Source organism: Malaya genurostris, chromosome 1, assembly GCF_030247185.1.
Source record: "Malaya genurostris strain Urasoe2022 chromosome 1, Malgen_1.1, whole genome shotgun sequence".
Classification (NCBI taxonomy): domain Eukaryota; kingdom Metazoa; phylum Arthropoda; class Insecta; order Diptera; family Culicidae; genus Malaya; species Malaya genurostris.
The window spans coordinates 9,448,198-9,475,974 of NC_080570.1; the positions used below are offsets into that span (position 1 = coordinate 9,448,198).

Here is a 27,777-nt window from a genome sequence, read left to right on the forward strand (position 1 = left end):
TGCTTAATTTTAGCTACAACTAGTGTAGCGTAATTGCGTATCCTTTCAAAAATTGCTTCTGATAAGATGTAAAGATGATGGCCTCGGCCATAACGTAAGGTAGTAAAGAAGAAAGATTACCAATTGCAATATACCTAATGAACGAAAGTGAAAATAATCAAACTAAGTTCTCACTTTCAGATTGGATTTTAAAAGTTTTCCGTCAAATCATTATTTCGAGAGGCTCAAACGTAAATACAACTTCCAGCGTTTTTTCAACTACAACATCATAAAATTCAGAATAAGAAAAGTTTTGGTTTCCTAAAATTTCGGTTCTAAAGACTTTTCATTCCGTTGTGCTTTGATTTCTTATCTCTTTCTATATACAGATTTTCAATACAGGCTTTTGAGCTCTCGATACAGATTTACAGATTTTTCTTCTGAAAAATGCAGATTTAAATGTGGCAACCCTGTTGGTCAGATCGTGGCCGTCGTGTCCTATCCGGTACGACAAAGGTTGTGACGTCCTCGCTGAGCGACCGGGTTTAATCTCTCGCAAAAGCGTCTACCAACCAGTGGGAGAGAAAGAGAGAGAGAGCGAAAGCGCACATGTGCCGACATTGGATCTGGAAGTTTTTTTTTAGCAGTAATCGCACTCTTTTTTTTCGCACACCGGCAAATTATAAAGTTTAATAGCGCCCCGTTCTAACGGATCAGTTCGAATCGAGAAGTCGCTCGCGGACGGTGCAAGAGCAAGAGTTGGTCGATTGAAGTGCTTAAACGTACGGTCAGAACCGGGTTAGGTTCCCTCTACGGCGAAGGAAGCTCTGTGCTGCAAAGTGATACATAGCTGGCGAAAATTGGCCACAGGCTCGCATTTTCGGTGGAGTGATTCAATATTTTTGTGTCTGAGATTCACGGAGAAGAGCGGCTTAGGAATATCAATTCAAAAGTGAAATCATCCAGTTAATTTTTTTTTCTCGAAAAAAAAGAAAGGTGAGTTCTTTAGTGCCAAAAATGGCAAATAGGCTAGATTGGTGTGTACGTGACTGTCTGACAGCTCTCCAACGAAGGTGAAAATATGTGTGATGTGGCCTTTTTCGATGTGCATAACTCCCCAACTCAAATAATGTTTTATACGGCGATAATCGTGGTCCTCGTGAATATAGTTTCCCCATCATTACGTAAACCGCTTTAAATGAAACGATGAACCAACCTGTGGTGAGTGTTGGTGAAGAGTTGACGGCGAAAATTCGTTCTTGGACTGAAAGGTAGATACACGGTGAAGTTCGAGAAGAAAAACGTCGGATCAGAAGCGGAACGGCTACCGCACACCACAACGTAGAAACCCACCTCCACCACTCTGTTGCTAAGGTTCACTTTCGTCGGCTGGCGGACTGACTGGTCCGAAAAGCTCCAGCTGGCAAATTTTGCAACCGTGCTGGCAAAACGGGGGAAAGTTGAGCCCTCGAAAGTGTGGCACGTCTTGTCCGTTTTTCGTTAGGGCATTTAGCGTACTTTTTGTAAGTGATTTTTTCAGTGCCAGTAGATGCATAATTTTGTTTTTCATTACGCAATAATTGAACTTTTAATGTTACCGGGTTTTGAGATCGGTGAACGAACCTAGGATAAGAGCTCAAAAGCAGTCAACGAAGAATTTCAAAAAAAAATATGTTTTTCATTAATCGAAAGAGAAAGCGTTTTTATGTTTGTCATGAGATGTAGTTTGTATAAAAGTGACCAACAAGTTAACTTTGACAGTTGACAGTTAAGTTCTAATCGTCAGCTTTGCGAAAGCCCATGTTGACATTTAGATTGCAGAGAGGAGGGCGTTCAATTTTCAACCATTGAACGTAGGTTAAGCAAGTTTTTTTTTGTCAGGGAGGAAAATGACCACCAAGTTAAAAAAACTCCTTCATCATGAAAGATTTAAAATAAAGTTAACTCTTCGTCAAGTTTTCTATTCCTCAAAGTTTGAACAATTTATTTCAGGTTCAAAAATTACAAACATTTTCACCTCAGATCGAGAGTTTTTGAAATAATAAAATATTTCAAAAAAATTGCACAAGATAATACCAATTCAAACAAAATATTTTCAAATCGGTGCTCACAAATTGACGTTCCAAATTCGAGCCCGAACACAAAGCCAATAAGGTTTCTTCCTTCTGGAATCGCAACCCCCCTCAAGTTCACTAACGACGACGACGACGACGGTAATGACATTCATGTGGAGAGGATGGAAAATCACGCGGTTGCAATGCGCGAATCAGCCGATGTTCGCCCAACACCACCGTTGGTATCTCTCTTTCTCTCTCTCGCTGTCGTTCCGTTCCAGCAATCTTTTGCAGTGGTTGCTTTGATTGGGACTTTGTTTGCATACGAGTATGCTCGGACCAACTATGAAAAAGACTGACTGTGATCGGTTCGAACTGGTTACTGCGTACTAGCGATCCCGTGTCATATTCTATTCATTAGAATAGTGTGCACCCCCTTTCCTGCCGTACATGATAGCATGGTGCAAACGATGTCGTGTGCTGCAATGTTTCGGTACCTAAATGAAATTACCATTACGCACTTTAGCATGTTGAGGTCACCTAGGTTCCTATCGACCGGAGGACAATTCTAATTTTGCGATGCGAAAATGGGTTAAGGTTTCTTATGCAAATGATTCCAGAGCTACGCTACGTTCCATGAGCAACGGAAATTACACAGCACTTATTAGAATTTTGAAACAGAAAATTCGAAGCTTACGACTTTCAGTTTTGGAATAGAATGATCGGTTATTTTCGGCGCAGCCTGCTATAGAAATTTTGCCGTGTTAAACAGTCAAACACGCTTAAAACATTTAGCATTAGCATATTAGTTATTTCAGATGCACTCAATTTTGAGTAAAAATATTGCAATTGGGAGACCAATCAACTGAATTTTCCTAGACCTTGGAAAATTTCCAGGGTCAGTAAAGTCGTCCGTAAATTAAATCATGTCTGTGACTCATGATTTCGCTCTGTGCGTTAATTGTAAAATATTTTTCTTACAAAACATACGTCTCTATTTTAGAGTCTTCCAATGCCTTGAACTTTGCAGCAGAAGCCATATTTTGGAACCAAGCGAAATACTCAGACTCCTGAATCCCTTCTTTCTTGTTCTCATTATGCCAGTGTCATTACCACTAAACATTTCTTTTGTAACAATTAATTAATGATGCGCCATAAACGTCTACAATGAAACCCATTAGGACCTAATTAAAGTATTTAACGTAGCAGTTTTTTTTTGTTTCTCTAATTGCTCGTCACTTCCCCCAACACCAACGAGCGTTGGTTAGACGAGACGCAACTAAGTCTCAGAAAAAAGTACTAACTAATAGACATTTAAAATGGTAAATGGATGAATACTGAAACTGCATTTACATGTTTCGAATGTGTAATTAATCACTGCTAAAAGGTTGTGAATTACAAAGAAAAAAAAATTCCTTTCGAGTAATCCATCATTATTTACCTAGTCTGACAGCAAAATGCAATTGGAAAACTTAACAGTTACTATCTTCATCAGTTAAATATTTCGTTTTGATTTAGTGCTCAAAATCACGAGTAGTAGTTCATATTTCATTCTGTATGACCAACGAATAGAATCCACTTGTCACCAAACTTGTGACTAATCGAACGCTAAGCATGTTGTTTGCTATCACTTGTTACCTCTGGAATGAGAAAAATTATGGAGAGCTGTGAAATAATGCAAATGAGTATGAACAAACAGAAATAACAATAAGACAGAGAACAGAAGAAGTTTTAGGAAAATGATTTTAAGTCAAGTTTTATTCAGATAACAACTAAACAGTTCAGCTGGGGATGATTTTGAGTTAACTTGAGCTCAAGAGCATTCCAAAGTATCTGGAACATTTTCAATTATGTATGCTTTTGACTTGAAAGTATCTTATTTTAGGATGAGATTCTTTTAAAAAATTGCCCTGTAGAAGGATTGGTAGACTTTGAACGCGAATATCTTATGTTGTATTTCAGCATTATTCGTCTGATCCTTCTCATCTCTCAAATTTGTTGAACATCATCTGTGGCTGACTTTGTACTCCTTTTTTACCAATGGATGAAATGGTACAACTTGGTTCATTTCAGGATTGAAAAATCGATTCCAAATAACCGTTCACGGTATTTTTGCCTTTCTCATAGAAGGGTGTTTTTTAAACGCTTGCTGATTTGAAATTTAAACAAAACACGTGCCAAGTTATGAAATGGTCAAACTTTTTTACTTAGTAGATTTCTTTTGGCATTTATTCAAATATGATTTCGGGCATATGGCCGTCACAACTTTTTTCCACAAAGGTCATTCTGGAGGTTCAATATTCGATCACTTTCTCAAGCATTTAAGGGCGTATTTCAGCAGTGACACATTGAATATTTGTTTCCAAAGCATCAATCGTTGCTGGTTTTTCCACATAAACCAATGACTTCACGTATTCCAACAAAAAATAATCGAGAGGCGTCAAATCATACTAACGCAGAGACCAATTCACCGGTTCATTTCTCGAAATAATGTTGTTGAAATGTTCTTACAATAAGTCGATTGTTTTGGCAGCAGTATGACAAGTGGCACCATCCTGTTGAAACTGCACATTTCGTCCACATTCATATCTGGAAGATTTGGCAACAAAAATTCATTGATCATGGTTCTGTATCGATTTCCATTCGCGGTAACGCGTCGTCCTGTCTCATTTTTAAAGAAATAAGGACCGATAAACGATTGAACGGCGTGTGGATTATCTTTGCTCCAAATACGACAATTTTACTTGTTGACAAAAATTGAAGAGAAGTTTTCGCTATAAACAGTTTTAATTGAACATTGATTATGAAAATTAATTTCCACTATATGAAAGCGTTGTTCTGGAATTGACCTATTCATAATGATTTGCCAAACAATACTGAGTAGAGACGTCACTCTACACTTTCAAAATAACTTTTAGACAATAGAGTAGTTCCTATGGAAAAAACCAAATCGCCTAAAAACACCCGTTAGAAAGGCTATGCAATCGCTGTAAAACCGACTTTACAACCGAGTGTCATATACCATTCGACTCAGTTCGTCGAAATCACAAAATGCCTGTGTTTATGTGACAAATAATGTAGCTCAATTTTCTCAGAGTTGGCTGACCCGATTTTCACAAATTCAGATTCAAGGGCAAGGTCTTATGGTCCCATAATTTGCTATTGAATTTCATCTTTACTCGACTTCCGGTTCCGGAATTACAGGGTAATACACTGAGGTCTTGTTTTACGCGGTTTTTTATGCGTTTTCGCGAATTTTCGAAGTTACGCGGTTTTTTCTACGCAGATTTCCGAATTTAGAAACGTCGAGATTTGGTGTCATCCCGAAATTTTTTCAAGTCAACTCTCTGACACTTGGGAAATTTTCAATTGTTTTTCAAAACCAAAATTTTTTGATATTACACCCAAGATCTGGACGTTTTATGCCTTTCTAAAACATTTGACATAAAAAAACATCTTTAGTTTTACGATTATTTTCTATGCGGGTTTACGAAGTTAGTCAATATTTTTCAAATTTTTATGTATATTACAACAGATTTGGACGTTTCATGATGCATTTCTAAGACATTTGGCATCAAAAAAAAATTCTATAGTTTTGCGTTTTTTTTTACACGGATTACCGAAGTTACGTGTTTTTTTTTCACGGTTTTTTTACGCAGTACGTATCTCCCGCGTAAAAAAAACATCTCAGTGTATGTGCACATTTGTAAGAATTGCGTACTCAATTTTCTCGGAAATTTTTTAATCGATTTTTACAAACTAAGATGCAATTAAATGCTCTCATTGTTTTAAAATATAATGTACAATTTCATCCATATCCAACTTGCAGTTCCGAAATTATAGAAAGTTATACTTTCAAACCGTCATACAAAATAACGATGCAAAACCGGTACACATCGGTACGTGTTTGTACGGAAGAAAAAAAAACACCACCGCCTTTGCGAACGATGAGCACTGCTTGCTTTGTTCAATTTCCTATAGCGTATACGGGAGAACAAACAGAGAAAGAATTCATCGGCTGTGATTTCAAATGATAATCATTGATAATAATAAAAATCCAATCACAAAGCATGTCTCATTGTGCTGCTTGAAAAGTATTACTACCCATTTAACGTGCATTTCTCATACAGCAGTAACGGACAATCAGCTTTAATTCAAACCAAGTCTTTGTCTCTATAAGCAACCTTTTAATTGCATAGCTTTTTTCGCTAGACTTATTATATGTTGGTCAAAATGTCTAATCGTCATAAAATTTACGACACAAATAACTGCAAAGTAGATTCTAAAACTAACAGTTCGGCTGAAAAGTTCGTATCGTTCAATAGAAACACACATTTTTTTGCCAAAATTCGTTTTTATTATTCAACATAATTGCCATCAGAGGCGATACAGCGACTATAGCGATCTTCCAACTTTTCGATACCATTTTTGTAGTACGATTTGTCCTTTGCCTCAAAATAGGCCTCAGTTTCAGCGATTACCCCTTCATTGCTTCTAAATTTTTTACCAGCGAGCATTCTCTTGAGGTCTGAGAACAGGAAAAAGTCACTGGGGGCCAAATCTGGAGAATACGGTGGATGAGGGAGCAATTCGAAGCCCAATTCGTTCAATTTCAGCATGGTTTTCATCGACTTGTGACACGGTGCATTGTCTTGATGAAACAAAACTTTTTTCTTCCTCAAATGAGGCCGTTTTTTGAAATTTCGTCCTTCAAACGCTCTAATAACGCTATATAATAGTCATTGTTGATGGTTTTTCTCTTTTCAAGGTAGTCGAGGGAAATTGTTATAAATGCGAATCCCAAAATACAGACGCCATAACCTTACCGGCCGATTGTTGAGTCTTTCCACGCTTTGGGTTCGGTTCATCGCGTGCAGTCCACTCAGCTGACTGTCGATTGGACTCCGGAGTGAAGTGATGGAGCCATGTTTCGTCCATTGTTATATATCGACGAAAAAATCGGTTTTATTTCGATATAACAGCTCCAAACACTGCTCAGAATAATCAACGCGTTGTTGTTTTTTTATCGATTGTGAGCTCACGCGGCACCCATTTGGAAAAAGCTTTCCCATATCTAAATATTCGTGAATAATATGTCCAACACGTTCCTTTGATATCTTTAGGGTGTCAGCTATCTCGATCATCTTCACTTTACGGTCATTGAAAATCATTCTGTGGATTTTTTTCACGTTTTCATCGGTAACAGCCTCTTTTGGACGTCCACTGCGTTCATCGTCTTCGGTGCTCATATGACCAGTACGAAATTTTGCAAACCACTTACGAATTGTTGCTTCGCCCGGTGCAGAGTCTGGATAACACTCATCAAGCCATTTTTTGGTATCGGCGGCACTTTTTTCCATCAAAAAGTAGTGTTTCATCAATACACGAAATTCCTTTTTTTCCATTTTTTTTTCACAATAACAAAAGTAGCTTCACTCAAAATATCTCACAAACTAATAATCAGACAGCTGTCAAATTTATACACGTATCTTTTGAAGGTTGGTACTAACTGAAAATGATTTAATTCTAGTGGCGCCCTCTCATAGAAATGATACGAACTTTTCAGCCGATCTGTTATTTGAACTTGTTGGCCTGGCTATTTTTTACGACTGTGGTCGGCATAGCTTAAAATTGTCACACATTCTCAATGAAAGAAACCATTTCAGCAGTCTCATTTTCAATGTTTTACTGTCTCATTCGCAAATGACCGACACCAGAACAAACGAAGAGAGACGAAACATTTTAGTTTCTCATCGAAAAAATGAGAGAGTATAATTGCCAACGTCACTCTTCCCTCTATGACAAGACGAAACCAAACTAACGTCTTCAGGTAGCAACAGCAGAATTGAAATTTTCATTCTTGCATCGGTGTATTGAAAATATGTGACGCTTGGCTATAAAAAGTGGCAAATCGAAGTAATTACATCCCAGAACTTCTTTGGAAACCAAAACTACTACAAATTCGAGCACCAACAGTTAAAACTTATTGTGAAATCTTTTTCTGTCGTTTTCAATTCTCACAGCTTTGGTTGAATATCGACACTGAATACTATAGGATTTTCACTGAAAACTGCAAATGACTGAAAGGGCAAATGAAAGAAAAAACACAATTTTGAAACTACTGTCCCGTTTATGTCATTGACTGGACATGGATTTCGTTCTCATAGTTTGCAAGCGAAACTGAGAGTGACAATAATTTCTTGTCATTTTCGTTTATTTTTCAGTCAATGAAAATGACTTTTATTAGCTCTGGTGGTCGGTCTCCGGGTTTCTGGCTTTGGAAATAGATTGTCAAAAATTCAATCGGGACTTGCATCGATTTCTAATGGAATGTTAACAAGAAAGGTATCATCACACATAGGTGGATTCAAACAGGGTTTTTTTTCCATTGGCATGAGCAAATCTGCAGTAATATATTCAACTATTCTATTCAAACTATTCAAACAATCGATCCCGAAAAATTCCTTCAACATGATTCATTCTAAATTGCTTAGTGATACATTTTTACTTCTACCAAATACGCTTGATTTTTCATTAGTTCCAACATTCACGGGAGACAAATTTTGTGGGCGTCAGATGAATAAATGAATATGACTTATATTGTTACTATCATGCGTTTGACAAACAACTACTTCTGTTTTCATTTGCGCTCCAAGTGTTTTACGGTTTCGAACGTGCGATTTCGTAAAGTACTCTTTTGTACACAAACGGATGTGATGTTTTGAGCCCCATCGACGTTTGTTTCCGACTTGGCGGACATCGCAGACCTGGGCTTGCTGCAAACAAACGTGGACTTGCAAAGCTTCATTTGCTGCTGCCGTCCATTTCGGGGACATTCTAAGTGACTTGTTTTATGGTCTTGTCTCGTAATATTTGAAGCGGTTGACAAACACCGAAAAAAAATTTCGGCACTCGCAAGTAAGTGGACGAGATCAAGTTCAGGGTCATCGGCGATGTCGCAGCGATGGAGTTAATGAGGTTCGGGTACTTGCGCAAAATAATAACGGATAGATTGATGGATGCAAAACAAATGTGCTATCCGTAATGTTTTCTTCGTTGATTTTTATGATAATTACTTGTCAAACCGTCTGTTGATGATATTGCGATGAATAATAATAAAAGTGGGGTGAAAAGGTGTACGTGATTATATTCTACACATATTTTTTTCTTGTATCAAGTGCTGTTATTCACTTAAAGCTTTTGCAACTCATAACTATAAAACATTGACCTAAAACTGAACTTAGTTGTCTATGTTCGTTTATTTTACCCCGATTTAGTGCAAAGTACAATTAAACGAATTCAACAATGCAATTTTCATCCAGTTCCTTTCTTGACATGAATCTGTAGCAGCTACCTTTGAACTAAGTCACACAAAAGAGTTAGACTTTACTAGACAACTTTCAGGGAATCAGCTCCGTGCTATTAGGGGCGATTTGAGCTAGATGCTTGGATGCGATTTCGTCCGGAGGAACGCATTTATATTTTTTCCCCCAAATGTGCATTGCATCTATTTCACGGGTTCGCTGTTGATGGAAGCTTACAACACCTTACCTTACCTTACCTTATCCTACCTCCGACGTGCATAACATCGGTAGATTATTATGTTGCAGCATTATTGCCTCGTTTCACACACACACACACATATATATTCACTCAAATGGGCATTCACCCACCACCGATCCGAAGGTGCGTGATCTTAAAATCTCAAAATCGTTACCGATTCCTCATCGTCGCTAAATTATGTTTTTTTTTCTCGGTAACTGTTGGTCGTTATCTAATCGGCGGAGTAACACGAAACGTACGTTAAAAATGGGAGAAAAAGGGATGGTGAAGCTTGTCTGGCCACTGGTTTGTGAATATTGAATTATCAGTGCCAAGTTCAGATTTATTCGTACAAATTTTCTGATTCGTACAGCAAACAACTGTAGCTTTTAGTGCTCAGTAGTCAGGAGTAAGTTTCTGGTGTTTAACAAAAGATGGCACCATCGGAAAAATTTGGACAAGTTTGTCAGATTCATTTTGAAAGTTTGGACATCTGTCATCAGAATATTTGAATATTTCTACCAGTTTCATCTTTTTTTTCAAGCGTTATCATGGCAATTTATAAGTCAAATTAGCTGACTTCTATCTTTTGCTCATTGAAAATTTTGGTCGAATTTGGCCTTTCTGTTTCAACAGACTTCGCAGCCGATTCTTAGTGTACAGAATCATTGCATGGCTAGTACTATGGATCCTACTGACACTAAGAATCATTCCAGGTCGAGGCTTGAACATACGACAACTGGCTTGTAAGACCAGCATCCTATGCATTGAACCGCAAACCCGGGACTAAAGACTCTTTAATTAGGACAGGTTTTGCGTATCCCGACTCTCACCCAATCTGCACTTTCCAACTTATCTTTCGCCTTTAGAAACAGTTTTCTTGGACGAATGAACGAAATCCAAAAGAAATGGGCAGTCTTATGAAGTTGCACCGTCGATCACGTGCTATAAAGAGCGATTCATGGTTCTATCACAATAATTTCTCCCATTCCTATCCCGATTTTCACCTCCAAAATAAAAAGATTTTGTTTTGTCATCCGATAGGAATAAATTTTGATTCAAACCCGACGTTTTGAAGTGAGTGAAGTGGGGCATATTTTTTCGATTGATCTTTTAAGTACATGGAATTTTTATATGAAATTACGTCGTATTCAACACAGTGCACATTAATATTTTCTGTAACGAACTCAGTCACTTCTTGTTCGTACTTGAAAAAAAAAACTGTACGTAAATTACATGGATAGTTTTATTTAGTTGAACCGCTTTCACCTTCTTTGTGTCGAGATATTTTTTGGTTAACTTCACTAGTTGGTCGAGCTCAGCAACGAATGAAATCGGTTACAATATCTTTGCTTTGGCTTTAAAAAGCAATACCGCCAACCAAAAAAAAAACTTCGAAAATTGTCCGATACTGCTGTTATAGCGACGTGAAAATCTATCGAGCAGAGAACAGCAGATCTCACTCTAACTAATGGTTTTTGGTATATGAGATGACTACTGGGGAATACCGTCAGCCCAGATCAAACGTTCTACCTTCTATCGCAGGAGAAAAAAAAAGTTTTCATTTTCATTATTCTCTATTAAAATCAACTAACGGCTGTTTTTTTAAACAAAGGTTTTATCGATTCATTCGAACAAATATAGTTTTATGTTACTATTGATTATTTATTCTTATTCTTAACTATGCCGTATTAAATATGTAGGCATTCAATTCTGTCGTTAAAGTCAACAGAACGAGAAAAAAGAAGCTACGTGACATTTTAAAACGCGAAAAAACCCGTACATCTGTCCCATACGAAACACTCAAGCACTGTATCAAAAAGCTTGTATCGTTCAAATACAGTAGGAAGATGTGGTGTCAGAGGTGACTTCCTGGTAACAGTCACAGTCTGCTCAGAGTAAAATTGGTACCAATTTTAACTTTCAAATCTTTACTTTATTTTATAAAAATAAACTCTCATCAAGTCATATTTTAATAATATGGAAAAGTTTGGCTGTTTACGCAACCCTGATAAATTACGCAAAATAGCACCTACGTGTTATAGATCAGTTTCACTTATCACTTCTCATTACAGAAATAGAATATTACCCGGTAATAAAAGAATTGCCATATTTGTTGACTTCGTCGGAGTATCACCGAAAACAATGCCTAAGGCTCAGCACACGAAGATGCAACGCCCGATCGGTTCTATAAAAAAATAGAAGGCCATCAAAGTACTAAAAATGTTCCGGGCAACAAATCTTAACATTAATTGAAGGAAGCAATTCAACAGCCATAGATCACGCATAGTTCGACTGACCCAGTCCGGCCGGACGGAGTAAATTTCACCTCGTCTAGAATGGATCCAGCACAGGAAAGCAGCCTTAAAATTGAAATCTGCTTGTTATTTTTCGGAGTACCCAGTGGCAGTGGTCAAGTTCAACGTAATTCGATCGCCGCACTTTCGCATCAACGGTCACACCTGACTAGGTTCGATGGATCAAATGAAGCCCCCTTAATAGGTGCTAGCTAGCTGGCTAACTGGCCAGCCAGCCAAAGGTGTAATAACTACAAAGCACACGATTTATGTGTTTATTATTAATCTACCCCTTTGCCGAAGAAATTTCCATCTCAATCAGAGCGTTAAGAACGCAACCATCATGGTCGATTGGGAAACTCACGTTGGTCGCAGCACCTGCTGGCTTGAAGATGGCTTTATTTAAGGTGGTTCGATCGAACGCGCGCGATCGAACCCCGTTTATGTCTGTCTGTCTATTTGTACCTTTGCATAACCGGCCCGTCAAACAACGACGCTGTTCGGTGAGGTACGATTCGGAAATATTATGTGATATGTGGATGTAGATGGAATTCTTCTTTCTTGGCCACGCACTGGCCCTATACAGACCATGAACCAGTGCTTTGATGCCGTGCTGTACGAGATATCAGTTTTTCAGAATAAGAAGTTAAATTTAAACCGAAATGGTTCACCGGAGTTTTCCTTAAAAAGCGCTCTCGTCGGTTGGTAAATGAAAAATGACCACCATACCGGCACGAGGAGAAGGAAGGTGTAGATATGTTGCAAAAACTGAACTGAAAATGGAAACGCAGCAAGATATTTTAGGCCCCAGGCCGGTTTTCATCTTTCCAATCTCTAAACAACTGTTTGCTTTGGATCATTTAGCACCGGGTAGCTTACTTCAGGTGGTAATTGAGCTACAGTAAGTAGAATACTGGAGCTAATTAGCACAGTACTGCGACGAGTTGTGCGTTAAATATGACCTTTCTGTGCTTCCAACAAAGTTCCTAGACCTAGAAGTATATCTGAAATGATTGAAGGTTTAGGAAACTCAAAATCTCTAGAACTTGTGAGATCTTACAAATCAAAGTCGGGCCAAAATGCTGTCACGCGAAATGATTAGTTCTGGAAACACTGGAAGCCGCAGATTTTATTGCTTTATTATGTGGCATGTTAATCCACCCATCTGACACCGGTATGTGAGCACCAGTCATTTGAAACTATACCGATTACGTTGAGCCCCTCGCGTTTCGAGCCCCAAACATTGCGATGTTTTGATACTCATCGCGACTCTCAAATTGTGAAAATTATCTCCACTTGATGTCCCAAAACACTGTCTGCTGTATTTTAGGTAAACCGACAAGTTATTGTGAGAGAGTCGACCCAAAATTTTCGCGCACTAAACAAGGTAAACGCGTAAAACAAATGTATTACTCTTTGTAAACATTGCAATCAGCTGATTTTGAAGTTTTTGATCTCATCAAGATGGCGTCGTGACAGGAGGCCGTGTTAATCCGATTGTTTGTTGCTAGTTGATTTTTTTTGTCAGCATCAGCGCAGCTGACAGCGTTTGAATCGGTTGCTATCGACGACCGTAACGAACACTTGCTTTCTAATCAATTTTCACCGGTGGATGTTGAACTCTTATCGGAGGTATATTCGCGTTACCACGCTAGCGATGCCTGACTGCGCTTGCAGCCAGAAGAATGACATTTCGGTTTCGGCTGCGATTAGCGAAGAACGAGCCTCCCCGGTGCTGAACTGTTTCATAGCCCTAGAACGGATCGGATGAATGACAGACAGAGAAGCGGGACGCGAGCTGTTCCTTTTTTTCCCCTTTGGTGTGTGCAGAAAAACACGTGACCATGAGCTGATGGTTGAGCTGATCGTCGATTGGCTACCAAAGGGAACATAAGACAACACCACGACGGAAGCGGTCATGCTTGCCGTTGACTGTACGGCGAAACAGAGCGAGAGCGGGAGCGAACGTCGGATCGTTAAAGGAGAGCATAAGCAAGAGGTGAATTTACTCTCATGCTTGTTGCGTCTCTTCTACTCACCAGCATCGACGGAACCAACATCAGCTGTTCCACTACCGGCGTCACCTGCGCGTGGAAACTGCAACGGATAGAGCAATCGAATTGCCAACGCGGCCTCAACACCGTGATACCGTTTAGAACGGCACTCTGTCACGACGCCATCTTGATGAGATCAAAATCGGAACTTCAAAATCAGCTGATTGCAACGTAAACAAACAAACAGCAATACATTTGTTTTACGCGTTTACCTTGTTCAGTGCATGAAAATTAGTTAATTTTGGGTCGACTCTCTCACAATAACTTGTCGGTTTACTTAAAATACAGCAGACAGTGTTTTGGGACATCAAGTGGAGATAATTTTCACAATTTGAGAGTCGCGATGAGTATCAAAACATCGCAGTGTTTGGGGCTCGATACACGAGTGGCTCAACATAATCGGTATACTTTCAAATGGCTGGTGCTCACATACCGGTGTCAGATGGGTGGTTTAGAACGTTGCGCAAAGTGACGTTTAGCATACGCATACTACGATGTTGAAATTTAGCTCAAAATTGAAGCATTGACAGTTAAACGCCGCTATGCCAATGAGAAACGCTTCGAACGCAGTTCGATTTTTAGTTCTAACTCGAGTACAGAAAAAACTGGGTTATGTTCGGCTTGCGGTGAAAACGTCGTTATAACCAAGTAAATGTGAGTCATGGTTGAACGCAACAACACAAGCATAAATTGCACATATGCTGTCAGAGGAAGTATCTAACTCAGTCGTTTCCGACTGTGAATGAAATGAGAATTTTGTACTCCGGTTCCCCGGAACGCCAGCGTTGGTCAAAATTAGTTTAATACTTTCATTACTCGTCGCCAAGACAGTTCATGACGATGACGTTGTGTGTGAATGTCTCCATAAGAATGCATTCAACTAATTTTGACGGACCGTCTGAATCGTACTTTAAAGTGTTCGTCTTCATACGAACTAGCCTTTTATCCATCAATCAAGGAGAAAATCAGACCGGTTCCACTAGTGCATCATCACCCTTGGAACCACATCCAATCGTCGCAATGATTTACTCTGTGCAACATGATCGCCTCAACGCACACAAAGATAGATCGAGCACAAATTGCATCGATCGAGACACCGTCAACCGTCGACCGACTGAGGGTCTTATGCTTATGACAGACATGTGATATCGGTATCACTGTACACCATGAAATATCAATGTCTGTCACCCTGAATCACGGTGGTATCACGCGAGCATCATGATACAACGGTGATTTCCGTACTACGGTCATTCATCGTTGTACTGCGCCAAATCACATCACTGTTTACTGCTACCAGCGCCATTGGCGAGCGATGGTGAACTCATGAAACAATATTTCCTTCTTCTGAGCATCAAATAATAAACAACCATCGTCATATTTTGAAAAAAAAACTCGGTAAAATGCTAACAAGCGGCATAAAACTTATATACTTTGTAGCATATTTTCAAAAAGCAGTCAAACCAAGAAATATTCATTAATTTGGTGAAGTTTTGAAATACAAATAAGGAAAACAATTTATTCATATTTGTACAAAAAATCAGCACTATTGAGTAATTGTTTTCTATTCAATAACAAGTAAGATTATTGTTGAAATGGATTTAAAAACATAATGATTCATATTTCGAATGCACATGTGGTAATAATAAACGATAAATATCCAATACATGAATAAACCAATTGTGTAATCATCCTGTTTATTGATGACCTATCGAAATTCCATTTATAACATTGGTCCCCTATATTCACTTCTGGAAACTCTAAATCTACTTATTACTTCGTCTTGAATCCTCGGGTTGAATGCCGTTCGATGAAAAGAAAACTTGTTTTTAAATTGTTTAGAAAGAGTCTTATTTTGGGTATGAATAGAGAGAACAGCGAATCATGTCTTTCAGTGTGAGTTATTTTCAGTTTTATGATGAACACAATCCTTTTTATGAAAATTTCGTGATGAATAAACTGTTACGTTGACAGAATTTTTCTGAATTATGTGTGTGCCATGGCGTTTCTGATGGTTACATACTAATAATATCTTAGATTTATTTACTATTTTGAGACTCAATCTTAATAGTTTATGCACTCTTATTTTTATCGTGAATATGCGGGTTAAAAAGGAATTATGACTGAACACCTTGAAATTCATGCGGATTTGGCAAAAGTCGGTAAGATTTACAAACAAAATTTAGTGATTCATCACCATTTTGGTAGAAATCAGCATCGTTGCGAAAAAAAATAGTGCTCGTGTCCCGAAAATTAGTTCTAACAGTCTTTCATATTTCCTCCATTCTATATTTATATTTTTTTTATCAGTGAATGTTACGGTAGAACATCAAAATTATGAACATCTAATTTTCTCTAATGCTAATTACATTTAAACAATGTTATGAGTGATACTGTCATCCAATGAACACTCACACACAAATAGTTTAATAGCTAAGACAGAAAGACAAGATTATATCTGTCATAAATTAGTTGCTAGTAATAATCTTCAAAGCACAAAAATTTTTGGTTTCTATATTATCGATCATCGGAGCTGGGAAATTAAGCTAAATTTTGAGTTTTTTCGTTTCACAGTACATTCATTCTGTGCGCAAAACATGTCTGTCACCTCATCGTTGTACGCGTACAACGTTGTACAGAAATCATTGTACGGGAATCACATGTCTGTCAGCGGTATTAGGTCAAGGTGATTAGGTTTTCCACTGCCTAGATGTTGTGGCGTGGTACGAGTCCTGAAGTCTGACCGAGCGACCGACCAAACCGACCGTGATCTTGATTATGCCGCCTCAAGGTCAAGACGTACAGTAGCCACACCGTTTCAGGCTGATCGAGAGCTGATGAATGAACGTGATAAGAACAGTGCAGGCGAACCATTCGTGCGCTGATAACAAAAGAGCGATTGATTAATTTTTTGTTCTCTTGTTATTATCAAAACCGATGTGCGATTTCCAATTTCGATCGCCTTGTTTTGCTTTCCATGTGACGTCAGTCACTGTTATCGCTTGCAAATTTTGACGCACTTGCCAGTCAATCCTTGGACGCTAAGGCATCAAAACAAAACCCGCTGATGTTTATCTACGTTTTTCGAGCTGTAAAATGATCTACAAACTTGTTTTTTGTCTGCAGCTTAGAAAAGTTAGTCTTCCGGCTTTCACAAGGCACCCTGCTCTCGATTGGAAAGAAGCAAGGCTAGTTGATTTCTTAGGCAAAGAGAGGGCATTTGAAATTCTTGACCTAAGTAGTAAAAGCGGTCTAACAGGAGTAACGTTCTTACGTTTAGATGCGACACAATTTCAAAATGCTTACAATGATTACATTCAATGTAAATTTCTGATCAAATGAGATAATCTTGAATGAACCATTTTAGCAAAGGTATCTGCTTTTTAACCGCGTGCTCATTATTGAATGTTAATAACAATTAAAAAAAAACAATTTGAGATGCGGTTTCTTTACATCTTCTGGGTAGCTCAATTGGCAGAGCAGTTCCATGAATTCAGAGAAGTTTTGCCGATTGTACTGCTGGCTCTATTTGGAATTTCTTGGTAAGGTTCGTTTGTCTCTAGTTTCAATCTGTTCCTCTGAGAGTATTGATATGGAAGTTTTACAAAGTTGATAATGACTTTGAGTTGTCCTAATTAAAAGATGGTTCCGCGTATAAGGCATTGGTCTTACAGACTAGTTGTGGGATAAGTTCAAGCCTCGACCTGGATTTTTCTTATGTTTTTTTTAAAATATCTTTTATAGTACGAATCGAGATTAGATAAAGTTTAGAGTGATCTGCCTCTTGACTCTTTCTGACTGTTTTGCTCGGCAAATTTTAAAACACAATCAAGGGAGAGTTTGTTAAACATTTTCACAACGAATTCAAGTCGTTGATGCAAGATAGAAACAGAAGATCCCTGTTGACTGACATGGGCAACGGAGCTTGTTAAATGTGGACCACTACTGAAATGGTGAAAAATTATCAACTAGAAGTCTATGGGGAAATTAAGATGCATTCAACCGTATTATTGTTTCCTAGAACCGGAACGATTTTATGGGTAGAGATTGGGTCGTTTGTAGGCCGTTGTGATTGAATAAAAATAGAACCCATTCAAATGTAGTTGAAAATCAGAAGTGCGGCAGCAACCATTAGCAATCGTCAGCCTTTCTTTACGAAACTCACACTGATCGGCTAGCAGATTGGGTGATATTCAGGACACTAGACTCCCATGTAAATCGCTGGTCACTTACGACTATCATCTGGCTACAAGTCTATATTGTTATACAGCTGTTTACTACCCTAAGCTCTGCGAGAAACTGGACAAGAAGACATCTATACCCAAAAATAGTTAAACTACTTCTATAACAATTCCCGGAATTCTAAAACAGAACTTAAGCTGTGAACCATTTCGCGGTTAATTTTAACTTTTGGTTGAAATCTGACACTTGAGCGATGTTGTCAGACATCAAACCTTGCATGGTTATTTTTGGCAGATCGATGGTTATTTCCCGACACTGAAAAAAATTTGCAATGAAAATTCTAATATTAATTCTTTAGTTGAAATTATTTCCAGTGGAAAATAAACCCAAATAACTTTCCGTCCGTCAAACTTTGAAATGGGCCTCAGTTTTAGTTAAATTTAACTACTCGACACAAAATAACCATTAAGTGTCAGATTTCAACCAAAAGTTCCAATTAACCGAGAAATGGTTCACAGACTTAGTGACAAAAATACCTCAAAGCCTGGAATAATAACGACAATAAGACAGAAATCGCGAAATCCCACGCGACGATGTTTCTGACAACAACAGCGACGTCGATCCAATGGACAAGAGCGTGAATAGTAAACCATAGCATATAGGAATTTTAATCAAGATCCTATCCCTTCGTAGCAATTCGCTTGTTCTAATCATGACGAGATCTAATCATTTTTCGCAAATTGGCGCAAATTGAATTGGCAGACACGTGGAAAAATTTTGCTTTACGTCTCTTTAACTTTTTTAATCAGACGGGTTGACTCGTTTTCGGTCTCAAAAAGAACTTTAATTTTATTTTTGCCAATTACTTTCAACGACGTAGGACTGAGTAATCGTTTTCGTAAGGATCTTGGTTTTGAGCACAAGAAAACTATGTTCGGAAAACTATTTCGACTGAAAATCATCGTGAGTATTTTTGACACACTGTAAACCAATCGCTAGAACACAAGGATCATATGCACTACCAATCAGAATATAACACTGTGGTGGCGCTCCGAAATTTTCCTTTCCGAGCTTTCATCGTGGAAAGCATTCCACATTGCTCTCCCACAATGTCGCTCTTTTTTGCTTCCATGCAAACGAATGAAGGAGTTTACACCGGTTTCCATTCTGCAATCGTGTACTTGACACTCTGCTGAGGATGAGAGGAACCCATCAGTCGACTAGTCAGCAGTATCCGGAATACAACCATTCGCGGCGGATACCGTCGTCCGGGGAGAAGAAGTCCGTCATCTTGGAGGAGACTCAAACAAAAAAAAAACAAGAAAATAGAACGCCAGAGTATAGATCAAGCTCGTGCACGCTAGGGAGAGTTACATAAAACCCAACGAACAGCTAAATTTGTGACAATCTAGTTCACTATGAACAGTAGTTTCACGTTATAAGCGATGCCAAGAGGAGCCAGTTTCCGATCGAACTACGACGCAAAGTGAACAACATTCTTTGTTTTCCCTGACATCGAGCAGCAAATCGCCCGTGGTAGGAGCCGTTTTTTTTGTTTTCGTGAAAAGGATCTTCTTCAAAATGGTGGCAATCAGGTAATTCGAAGCAGATCAAATTGATTTTTCCATCCGATTTCCCCGGCAGTGTGCCAGCTGTCTGCCCGTGCGCCGCCCTCCTTCCGCTTTCCACACATTTCGAGCAGCAGCTGTCGCGTTTGAATGTGATGTCGCATTGCACTGTGCTGGTTCAGTTCAACTATTTATTATAGCCAACTTTGGTTTTTTTCTCTTCGATTCAGTGGATTGCTGACAGGACAGCCGAATAGAGCTAAATTTTTGGACTAGACTCATCAAAGGGCATTAAATGTCAGCTGTTCGTTAGCAAGGATTTTGCGTTGTGCCAAATGCAAAAAATATTGTGAACGGATTATGTTTTGGTTAAATAATCATCAACTTGATTCTGAAAATTTCGTCGTTGATTGTAGTGATTCAATTAATTCCTGCGGTATTACATTCCATTGTGAAACTTGACCTTCTGTATTGCTTCATAGAGCGCAAGACAGGTCGTAGGGGGAGCCCGTTCTATGCCGACTAGGCACCAACGGACTCCAACCTTTTCGGTGTGCAATGTTCTCTTCTGGTCATCATCAAAGAGAGCAAATTTTCATCTGTTGCTTTTGAATAATGCAGTAGCTCACAACCAGCCAGCCATACGGTGTAGTTTCACATCAATTCTGGTATGAATTCCAGAAAATAATAAGAATAGTTTATCACAAAGTTCGCTAATTGAGTCTGCATAATTGATAAATCCAATATTCAGAGCAAGGCTACTTATGCTCATCTTGGTAGTGGAGGCGTCACAGTGTTTGGCTAATAATTCAATCAACAGTCGTTGGATTAGAGGTAATTGCCTTTTTTTGTGCCCCAAGAAACAACTCCGTAGCAAAAATGTAAGAAATTTTGTCTTTATGAAGGGTTAGAAGAAGTAAAAAATATCGCTGAGAGTGAACGCTTCGGATCGAATATTATCATTATAGAACAGAAAAAACCGCAAGGGTGCTGGATTGCTACCTTAGAACACATTCGATAAATTAGTAACGGAAGGAATTTAGTCAATTGCTTTGAAAAATTTGCACTTAACTTTTGCATAGCGTACTGTATAGCAATCGCAGTGTTCCGTTCTCGAAAGGTTTGATTATATTCGACGAATTTAAGGTTGCGCAAGGTGGTCAGGTGAAGTTCGCTGCCTATCCCAGAATTTCACGCACTTTACCCAACATTGCGAGAGAACGGGGAAGAAAACGGAAATTCCAAGAACTTACGATTCTAGATAATTAATTTTTCTCTCGATTTGTATATAAATTATGCCTGATAAACGTTTTTATCGAAAGATTACGTGCGAGTACACACTCACAATGTCAACACACAAAATAAAATTTTTTTTAACAAAACTCGCACGAAATCTCACGAAAGAAGCTGTTATTCAAACTCTAGTGACTAGATTGTCGTGCAATTTGGTTTTGGGTCATCTAGAGGCTGGTCCTCAACAAAAATATACGCGGTTCGTAACCCTTAACGTTTTTCCTGTGAGAGTCCCGGGACTTTTTATTACATGTTGTAGATCCAATCAATGTATCAGGGTTTGAGTCCCCATGATTTTCCAAAAAATTCGTCTGTATTGGCCGCAAGCTGTTTTAATTCTGAAGTCAATGTGAGCAGACCAATTCAGGTTGGGATTTTGAATTTGTAGTCACTGTGGGCCACATTTGGACTAGTCGGTGGATGAGGAAGCAATTTGAAGTGTAATTTGTTCAAATTTACCATCGTAAATCTGTGCTTTGTCTTTGTAAAACAGTGGTTTTCGTTTCGATATAAGGAGTGTATCGACAAATTTTTCTTTCAAATTTTGATAGAAAACGATATTTTATTCAAACTAAAAATTGATCCTTTATTGTACGAGGTTTAACTTGAGCATAATGAAAACCGGATGAAATTTAAGTTATGTCTTCCCGAATTTTCGACCTTTTGATCGAACGCTCTTCATCAAGTTCCGGACAAGTGTTGCATCACATTTTTTGGACGCTTGAGCCCAAATTGCCAATTGCCCAGTAACGTTCGATGGGTCGAAGCTGAGGACAATTTTGGGGATTGATATTTTGCTCAACGAAATTTATATCCTTTTCCACAAGCCAATTGAAAGTGGTTTTGGCATAGTGAGCCGAGGCTAAAGCCGGCCAAAACAGTGTAGGTGTACTATGCTTCTTATATAAAGGCAGCAATCTCTTCTGGAGACACTCAGATCGATAGATTTCTACATTAACAGTTCCGGTAGTGTAAAAAATGGTTGACTTCAAACCACAGGAACATATTGCTTGCTATACCAGTACATTTCGACCGAATTTCTCCACTTGAATCGACCTGTCCGCATCGCTCACGTCCTCTCCAACGACGACAGTAAAGTATTGTGGACCTGGAATGGTTTTTGAGTCCTCCTCTACAAAAGTCTCATCGCCTATCGAAACGCATGCATCCGGACACTGCAAAAGACGCGAATACAATTTCTGGATCCTTGTTGCTGCAATTTTCGCATAGTAATAAATACCCTTCTCACTTAGCCATGTGTCCAAAACCTTATTTTTCACACGGAGAACCCTTCGATCATAAAATTGCGATATCGCAGTTTTTGATTTTTGCGATAGTTGCTTTAACTAATTTCTTTTTGATTCAACCAAAATGGTTTTTGATTTGCATATATTCAAGTAGTTGAAAAATATGTTGTTTTGAATGCTGTCAAATGCCGGAGACAGTTGAAAGCAAAACAATAATTGCAATGCAAAATCAACAACTTTTTTAGTTAAAATCTGTTCGCGTCGCTTCAAAATGTCAATGAAAACAACATCGATGGTTAAAGCGTTTGGTGAAATTGTGTTCATTCGATTTGAGAATTTTATGATAACAAGTGTTTATCTAACAGCGGTGTTATGATAAACTTAACCTCGTTTGAGATGAAAAAGATTTGGTGACAAATTAGAAAATGTTAATGAATGATCATCTCGTAATCTTTCAGGTATGCGCAAAAATTTTATACTTCAAATTCGATCATTGATTTACTTCCAGCAGACTGTTTTACTTCCAGCAGACTGTTTTACTTCCAGCTGTTTGATACCGATGATGATGTTCATGCATTAGCAATAAAACACTTTTTGACATGAATTTAATTTATAAAAGTAACAGGAGCGAAGGGTTTCAAACACACAGAACGCGCTGCGATTGAATGGCGCGTTTGAATTGCCGTCGCAAAATTCCAATTCCCGCAGCGGTTGATGCACCCAAGCTCATATAAATTGACTAAAATGATCAGTGCATAACTTTAGTTCAACCGTTTGAAGGCATCATTTTAGGTAAATTTGGTAATAATTTCGCTAATTTACTCGCCCCTCCGGGCACTTTTGCTGATTAAAAACGTTTTTCTACATCAATCATTTCCGATCGAATCAGAAGTATTTTTTTTAGAATTTAGATCTTTACTGATCTCAAAACAAACAAACAAATAAAACCGATTTATTTTTCAACTAACAGAATTTTGTTTCAATAACAACACCAGTTATTTCAACTAAAATATTTGTTGAAATTGAAAGGTATGTGTCCTCACTAATTATTGACAGCATTTTTTTTTCGAACAGTTAAATTAGTTGTTTCAACCATCGTTTCTGCTAATCGAAAAACAAAAATGACAGTTTAGTTAAAACAACAATCGATTAGTTGTACCAAATTTTAACCAATCGAATTCAGAAAATCAACTAATATTCTGGTTGAAATGGGATCGCGGGTGGTTCCGTGCACTTCCTTTTCAATACGCGACATTTTGAAAACGTAGAATTTCAACCGCACAAACAAGGAAAATAAACAAAAGCTGACAGCCAAACGCACAGCATGCTGTGATCTGAGCATAAAAAACCATCACAAATACATGCGTACAACACAAATGTATGTGGATAGCTTATTTTCGATACACTCCTTATGAGGTTTTTCCTTTCTCAAGCTAGCCGATGAAGATTATACCATGTGTATGACAAAATACTGAAGCCATAACCTTCCCAGCTGACTGTTGTACCTTTGGTTGGACGCTTCTGACGTGGCACTCCGGCTGCAGTTTAATCAGATGTTGATCGTTTTGATTCCGGAATGAAGTAATGGATCCATGTATCATCAATTGTCACATATCAACGCCGAAAATCTTGTTTATTACTTGTATAACGTCACAGTGTCAGTCACATGACTTATTGAGTGATGTGTTAGGAATCGGGGTGAGATCAAATGCAATTCTCGGGATTCAAGCGATGAAATGAATAAAGAAATTTGATTTGAAAGAATTCTGCAAAAAAAATCGAACTTCGTCTAGCACTATTTTATCTTCGCAAAACCAGTTCTGCATCCCATAAAGTTGACACATCCAAATCGATTGGGTTCGCCACCTAACAATCATAAAAACATTTGAACATTCACATTCGATTATCAATTTACATCATCATTCAAGCTGCAAACGTATTTTTTGTTACGATCGATGATCAGGTTTGGCCGAAGCAAAAATTTCATGCTGATTGGAAGATGAATATGGAATATGGATGAGTCCACGATTTTCTCGAAAAAGTTGCAGGTATTTGCATTGGCATCTGATCGGAAATTAGCACTCTCCAAAAAAGGGTAAATATCACACAAATCCGATCCATCGGACGATAATTGAATATCAATATTTTGTTCATCGTTCGCCACTTCAAAGTCACTATCGAAGCGATCCTTTGATCGATTGACTGTCGATCAAAATTAATTGGTGCGCAAATCTTTCGCAAACAGTTCCGACGGTAAACATCGGCCACTCAGAAACTTAAAAATACACTACCTTTTACGGCTTGTTTACAACCAATTCCACGCTTCCCTTCCGGATTTGATGGCCGCCCATCAAAACTATCAACGTAAAAATCTAATCAGTATTCTGTTCCCGATCAAACCATAGCGGGTTTTCGCTTCTACGTCTCGTTTGCCAATTTTGGTAAGGCTTTGCTTCGGTTCTAATTGTGTGTTTCACTTCTGGTTATTTTTGTAACAGCTCATCACTAGCTAACAAGATGGCACCGAATGCAACGGTAGAAGCGACCGGTGTGCTGAACGAAGCCGATGCCGAAACCATCGACGGAGGCCTCTCGAAGGACATCATCCCACTGAAGCGGGCGGAGAAGCGCAAAATTAAACTGGTATGGCGAAATGTGATTGCCTTCGGATACCTCCATCTGGCGGCCGTTTACGGTCTCTGGTTGCTGTTGACCTCGGCCCGACTCTACACCGTCGCCTTCGGTAAGTAGTCCCTAACTCCTAACCTCTGATCACTGATCACTGATGAAATTTTGTACTTGATTTTCCAGCATTCGTCCTGTACGTCATGTCCGGTCTTGGGATCACGGCCGGTGCCCACCGTTTGTGGGCTCATCGATCGTACAAAGCGAAACTACCGCTGCGGATCATACTGGCCGTGTTCAACACGATTGCCTTCCAGGACTGCGCCATGCACTGGGCACGTGATCATCGGGTTCACCACAAGTACTCGGAAACGGATGCCGACCCGCACAATGCGACCCGTGGTTTCTTCTTCTCGCACGTCGGTTGGCTGCTGTGTCGCAAACACCCGGAGGTAATTGCCAAGGGACGTCAACTGGACATTTCCGATTTGAAAGCCGATCCGGTTCTTCGGTTCCAGAAGAAGTGAGTAGTGTTGAGGTTTGCGAAAAAATCCCAGTTATTGTGACGCTCTTTTCTACCTTCTTCGTTTAGATACTACATGATTCTGATGCCACTGGCCTGCTTCATTCTACCGACGATCACGCCGGTCTACTTCTGGAATGAAACCTGGACTAACGCTTGGTTTGTCGCTACCCTGTTCCGTTGGACCTTCATCCTGAACGTAACCTGGTTGGTAAACAGTGCCGCACACAAATGGGGTGACAAACCGTACGATAAGTGAGTACCTCGTCAGCCAGCCGTTCCACATCAAACAATTTCTAATTCGTTTTTCTTTTTCATTTCTCGTCAGGAGCATCAACCCGTCGGAGAACAAAACCGTGGCCTCGTTCGCGTTCGGCGAAGGTTGGCACAACTACCACCACGTGTTCCCGTGGGACTACAAGACGGCTGAGCTCGGTAACTACCGGATGAACTATACGACCGCGTTCATCGATTTCTTCGCCAAGATTGGCTGGGCGTACGACATGAAGACGGTTTCGAACGAGATTATCGAGAAGCGGGTCAAGCGAACCGGTGACGGCACCCACAACACCTGGGGCTGGGGCGATGCCGACCAGGACAAGGAGGAGATCAGCGATGCCAAAATTATCAACCGGAAGGAGGATTAAATTAGGCCGCGAGGCAAACAAAAACAAAAAAAAATACATGAGAGAAGTTTGACTGCGGGAATGCGAGACAGAGAGAATGGGCGCAAGTGCGAACGATAGTTAGAAGGGTATATATTTAAACTGTTTAATTACTCCAGTAGTACAGCAAAAGGTGATCTTTTTTTTATTATAAATATTATTCGTACAAGCATGCGTTCCTCACCTCCAGGGGAACGGTCCCAAGTGTCGTTGACTATGCCAGGGAGAGCTGTTAGGTTGGAGCAGGTGGATTGTGATAAAATCAGAAAAGTTGATTTTTATTCACCCGAATCCGGGTGATCCTAAGATGGTCTAAGATCAACAAATATTATTTCAAGGTCTGCGACAAACATCAAAAGCTGCATCCAAGTGTCTAATTCAGGAAATTAACGAACCAAGTTTGTTACTAGAAAATATATATATAGGAAATTCGAAATTTCAATGAAATTGTTCGAAAATTCAGCTGGAACTTTTGAACTGTTATTGTTTGTGTGGAACACGCTGTGACACGATACAAAAAAAAATACATGTTAGCTTTAGTTTGTATAATTTATTGATTGATTTAATGAGAAGCAACTATTGTTTCTCAAACAATATGTCATAAGGAAATAATCGAGAAAAAAAAAGATACAAATATGGTGATGCTGTGAAAATAAAGTCATGAGATAGATAGACGCTCAGGAAGTGTCTCATTTCCAAGGTGAACCCCCATATTGTAGAAATGGAACCGTTTTTATAACATTCGTGTGGAACGTCTCCGTGAAAAGCGCCCCTTTCGGTTTTCAGCAAAGGTTTTTTTTTCTTTCTTTAGATGAGTTGAGATTCGAACAGTGCGAGCAAAGATAGTCTCCCCTATTCTGTATTTTGATCGAGTTCGAGTTTCAATCAAAATACAGGACAGGGGTGATCAGGAAAATCAGTGCTGCAAAATGTCCCAATTTCAAGCTTTTTTAAAACAAATATCAGATCAAGCATCTTCCGAGTAAACCCTTGCTGCTCCCACAGTTAGGATTATTAGGTACAACATTATTCAGCAGTAAAGAACAACAACAACAACAACAACAACAAGAAAAAAGCAAACAGCTCTTTTGATGTACGTTTTACCATTAAAGAAATGAACTCGTAACAATTATGAATTTAGTAGAATATTAACTATTGGAGGCAAAACGTAAGTGTGATTAACTCAGTAAACTAGTAAACTAACACTGACAATGGGAACTGAAGAACAAACGCCCTCAATGTTTGTAGTAGGAAACAAACACACTATATATGATAAATAAAAAGACTATAATAAAAAAAAATGATGAACGCAACATGGTCTAAAGCGAATTTATTATCAAAAGTATGAATCAAATCCTCTCTCTCTATCTCTCTCTTCAAGGGCCGTCTGTGAGCAAACCCGATATCAGAATCAGGTTCGAAACTGACCCGATTTTCAGTTCAATGACATTGAAACTAGGTTTGAAATTTCAAACAAACGGTTTGACAGCTGTTAGGAAGGAAACTGTGTTTGGTTTGGCATCTAGCAAAAACGACATAATTCTGTCATAGATTAGTTTATAAAGGGTGATTTTTTCGCTCGTATCTTTCTGGCAACACTGTTTTTGACAGATCACGTGTAAATTGTGGCTTGTGTCTTTGTCAAACCTGTTCAGTTTGGTCTATAATCATGAATCGTCGTTTGGTCTATAATGTAATCATGAATTTACGCTGGCAAAGTTGGAGTAAGATCCACTTTTTATCGAAAAATT

General features: G+C 38.9%; 1 protein-coding gene across 3 annotated transcripts; it reads left to right on the forward strand.

Annotated features, from left to right (window-relative positions):
* The first annotated feature begins 693 nt into the window (after positions 1 to 693).
* LOC131431772 (acyl-CoA Delta-9 desaturase-like) lies at positions 694 to 27,339 on the forward strand. 3 transcript variants are annotated; one of them, XM_058597660.1, is made up of 5 exons: positions 694 to 975; positions 24,712 to 24,956; positions 25,025 to 25,361; positions 25,431 to 25,616; positions 25,690 to 27,339. In XM_058597660.1, exons 2-5 carry the CDS (start codon positions 24,731 to 24,733, stop codon positions 26,006 to 26,008), a joined length of 1,068 nt encoding a protein of 355 aa, XP_058453643.1. In that variant the 5' UTR covers positions 694 to 975; positions 24,712 to 24,730; the 3' UTR covers positions 26,009 to 27,339. The 3 variants fall into 3 exon arrangements, with proteins under 3 accessions (XP_058453643.1, XP_058453636.1, XP_058453654.1); XM_058597653.1 differs by lacking the exon at positions 694 to 975 and adding an exon at positions 19,313 to 19,700; XM_058597671.1 differs by lacking the exon at positions 694 to 975 and adding an exon at positions 20,486 to 20,507.
* The last annotated feature ends 438 nt before the right edge of the window (positions 27,340 to 27,777 follow it).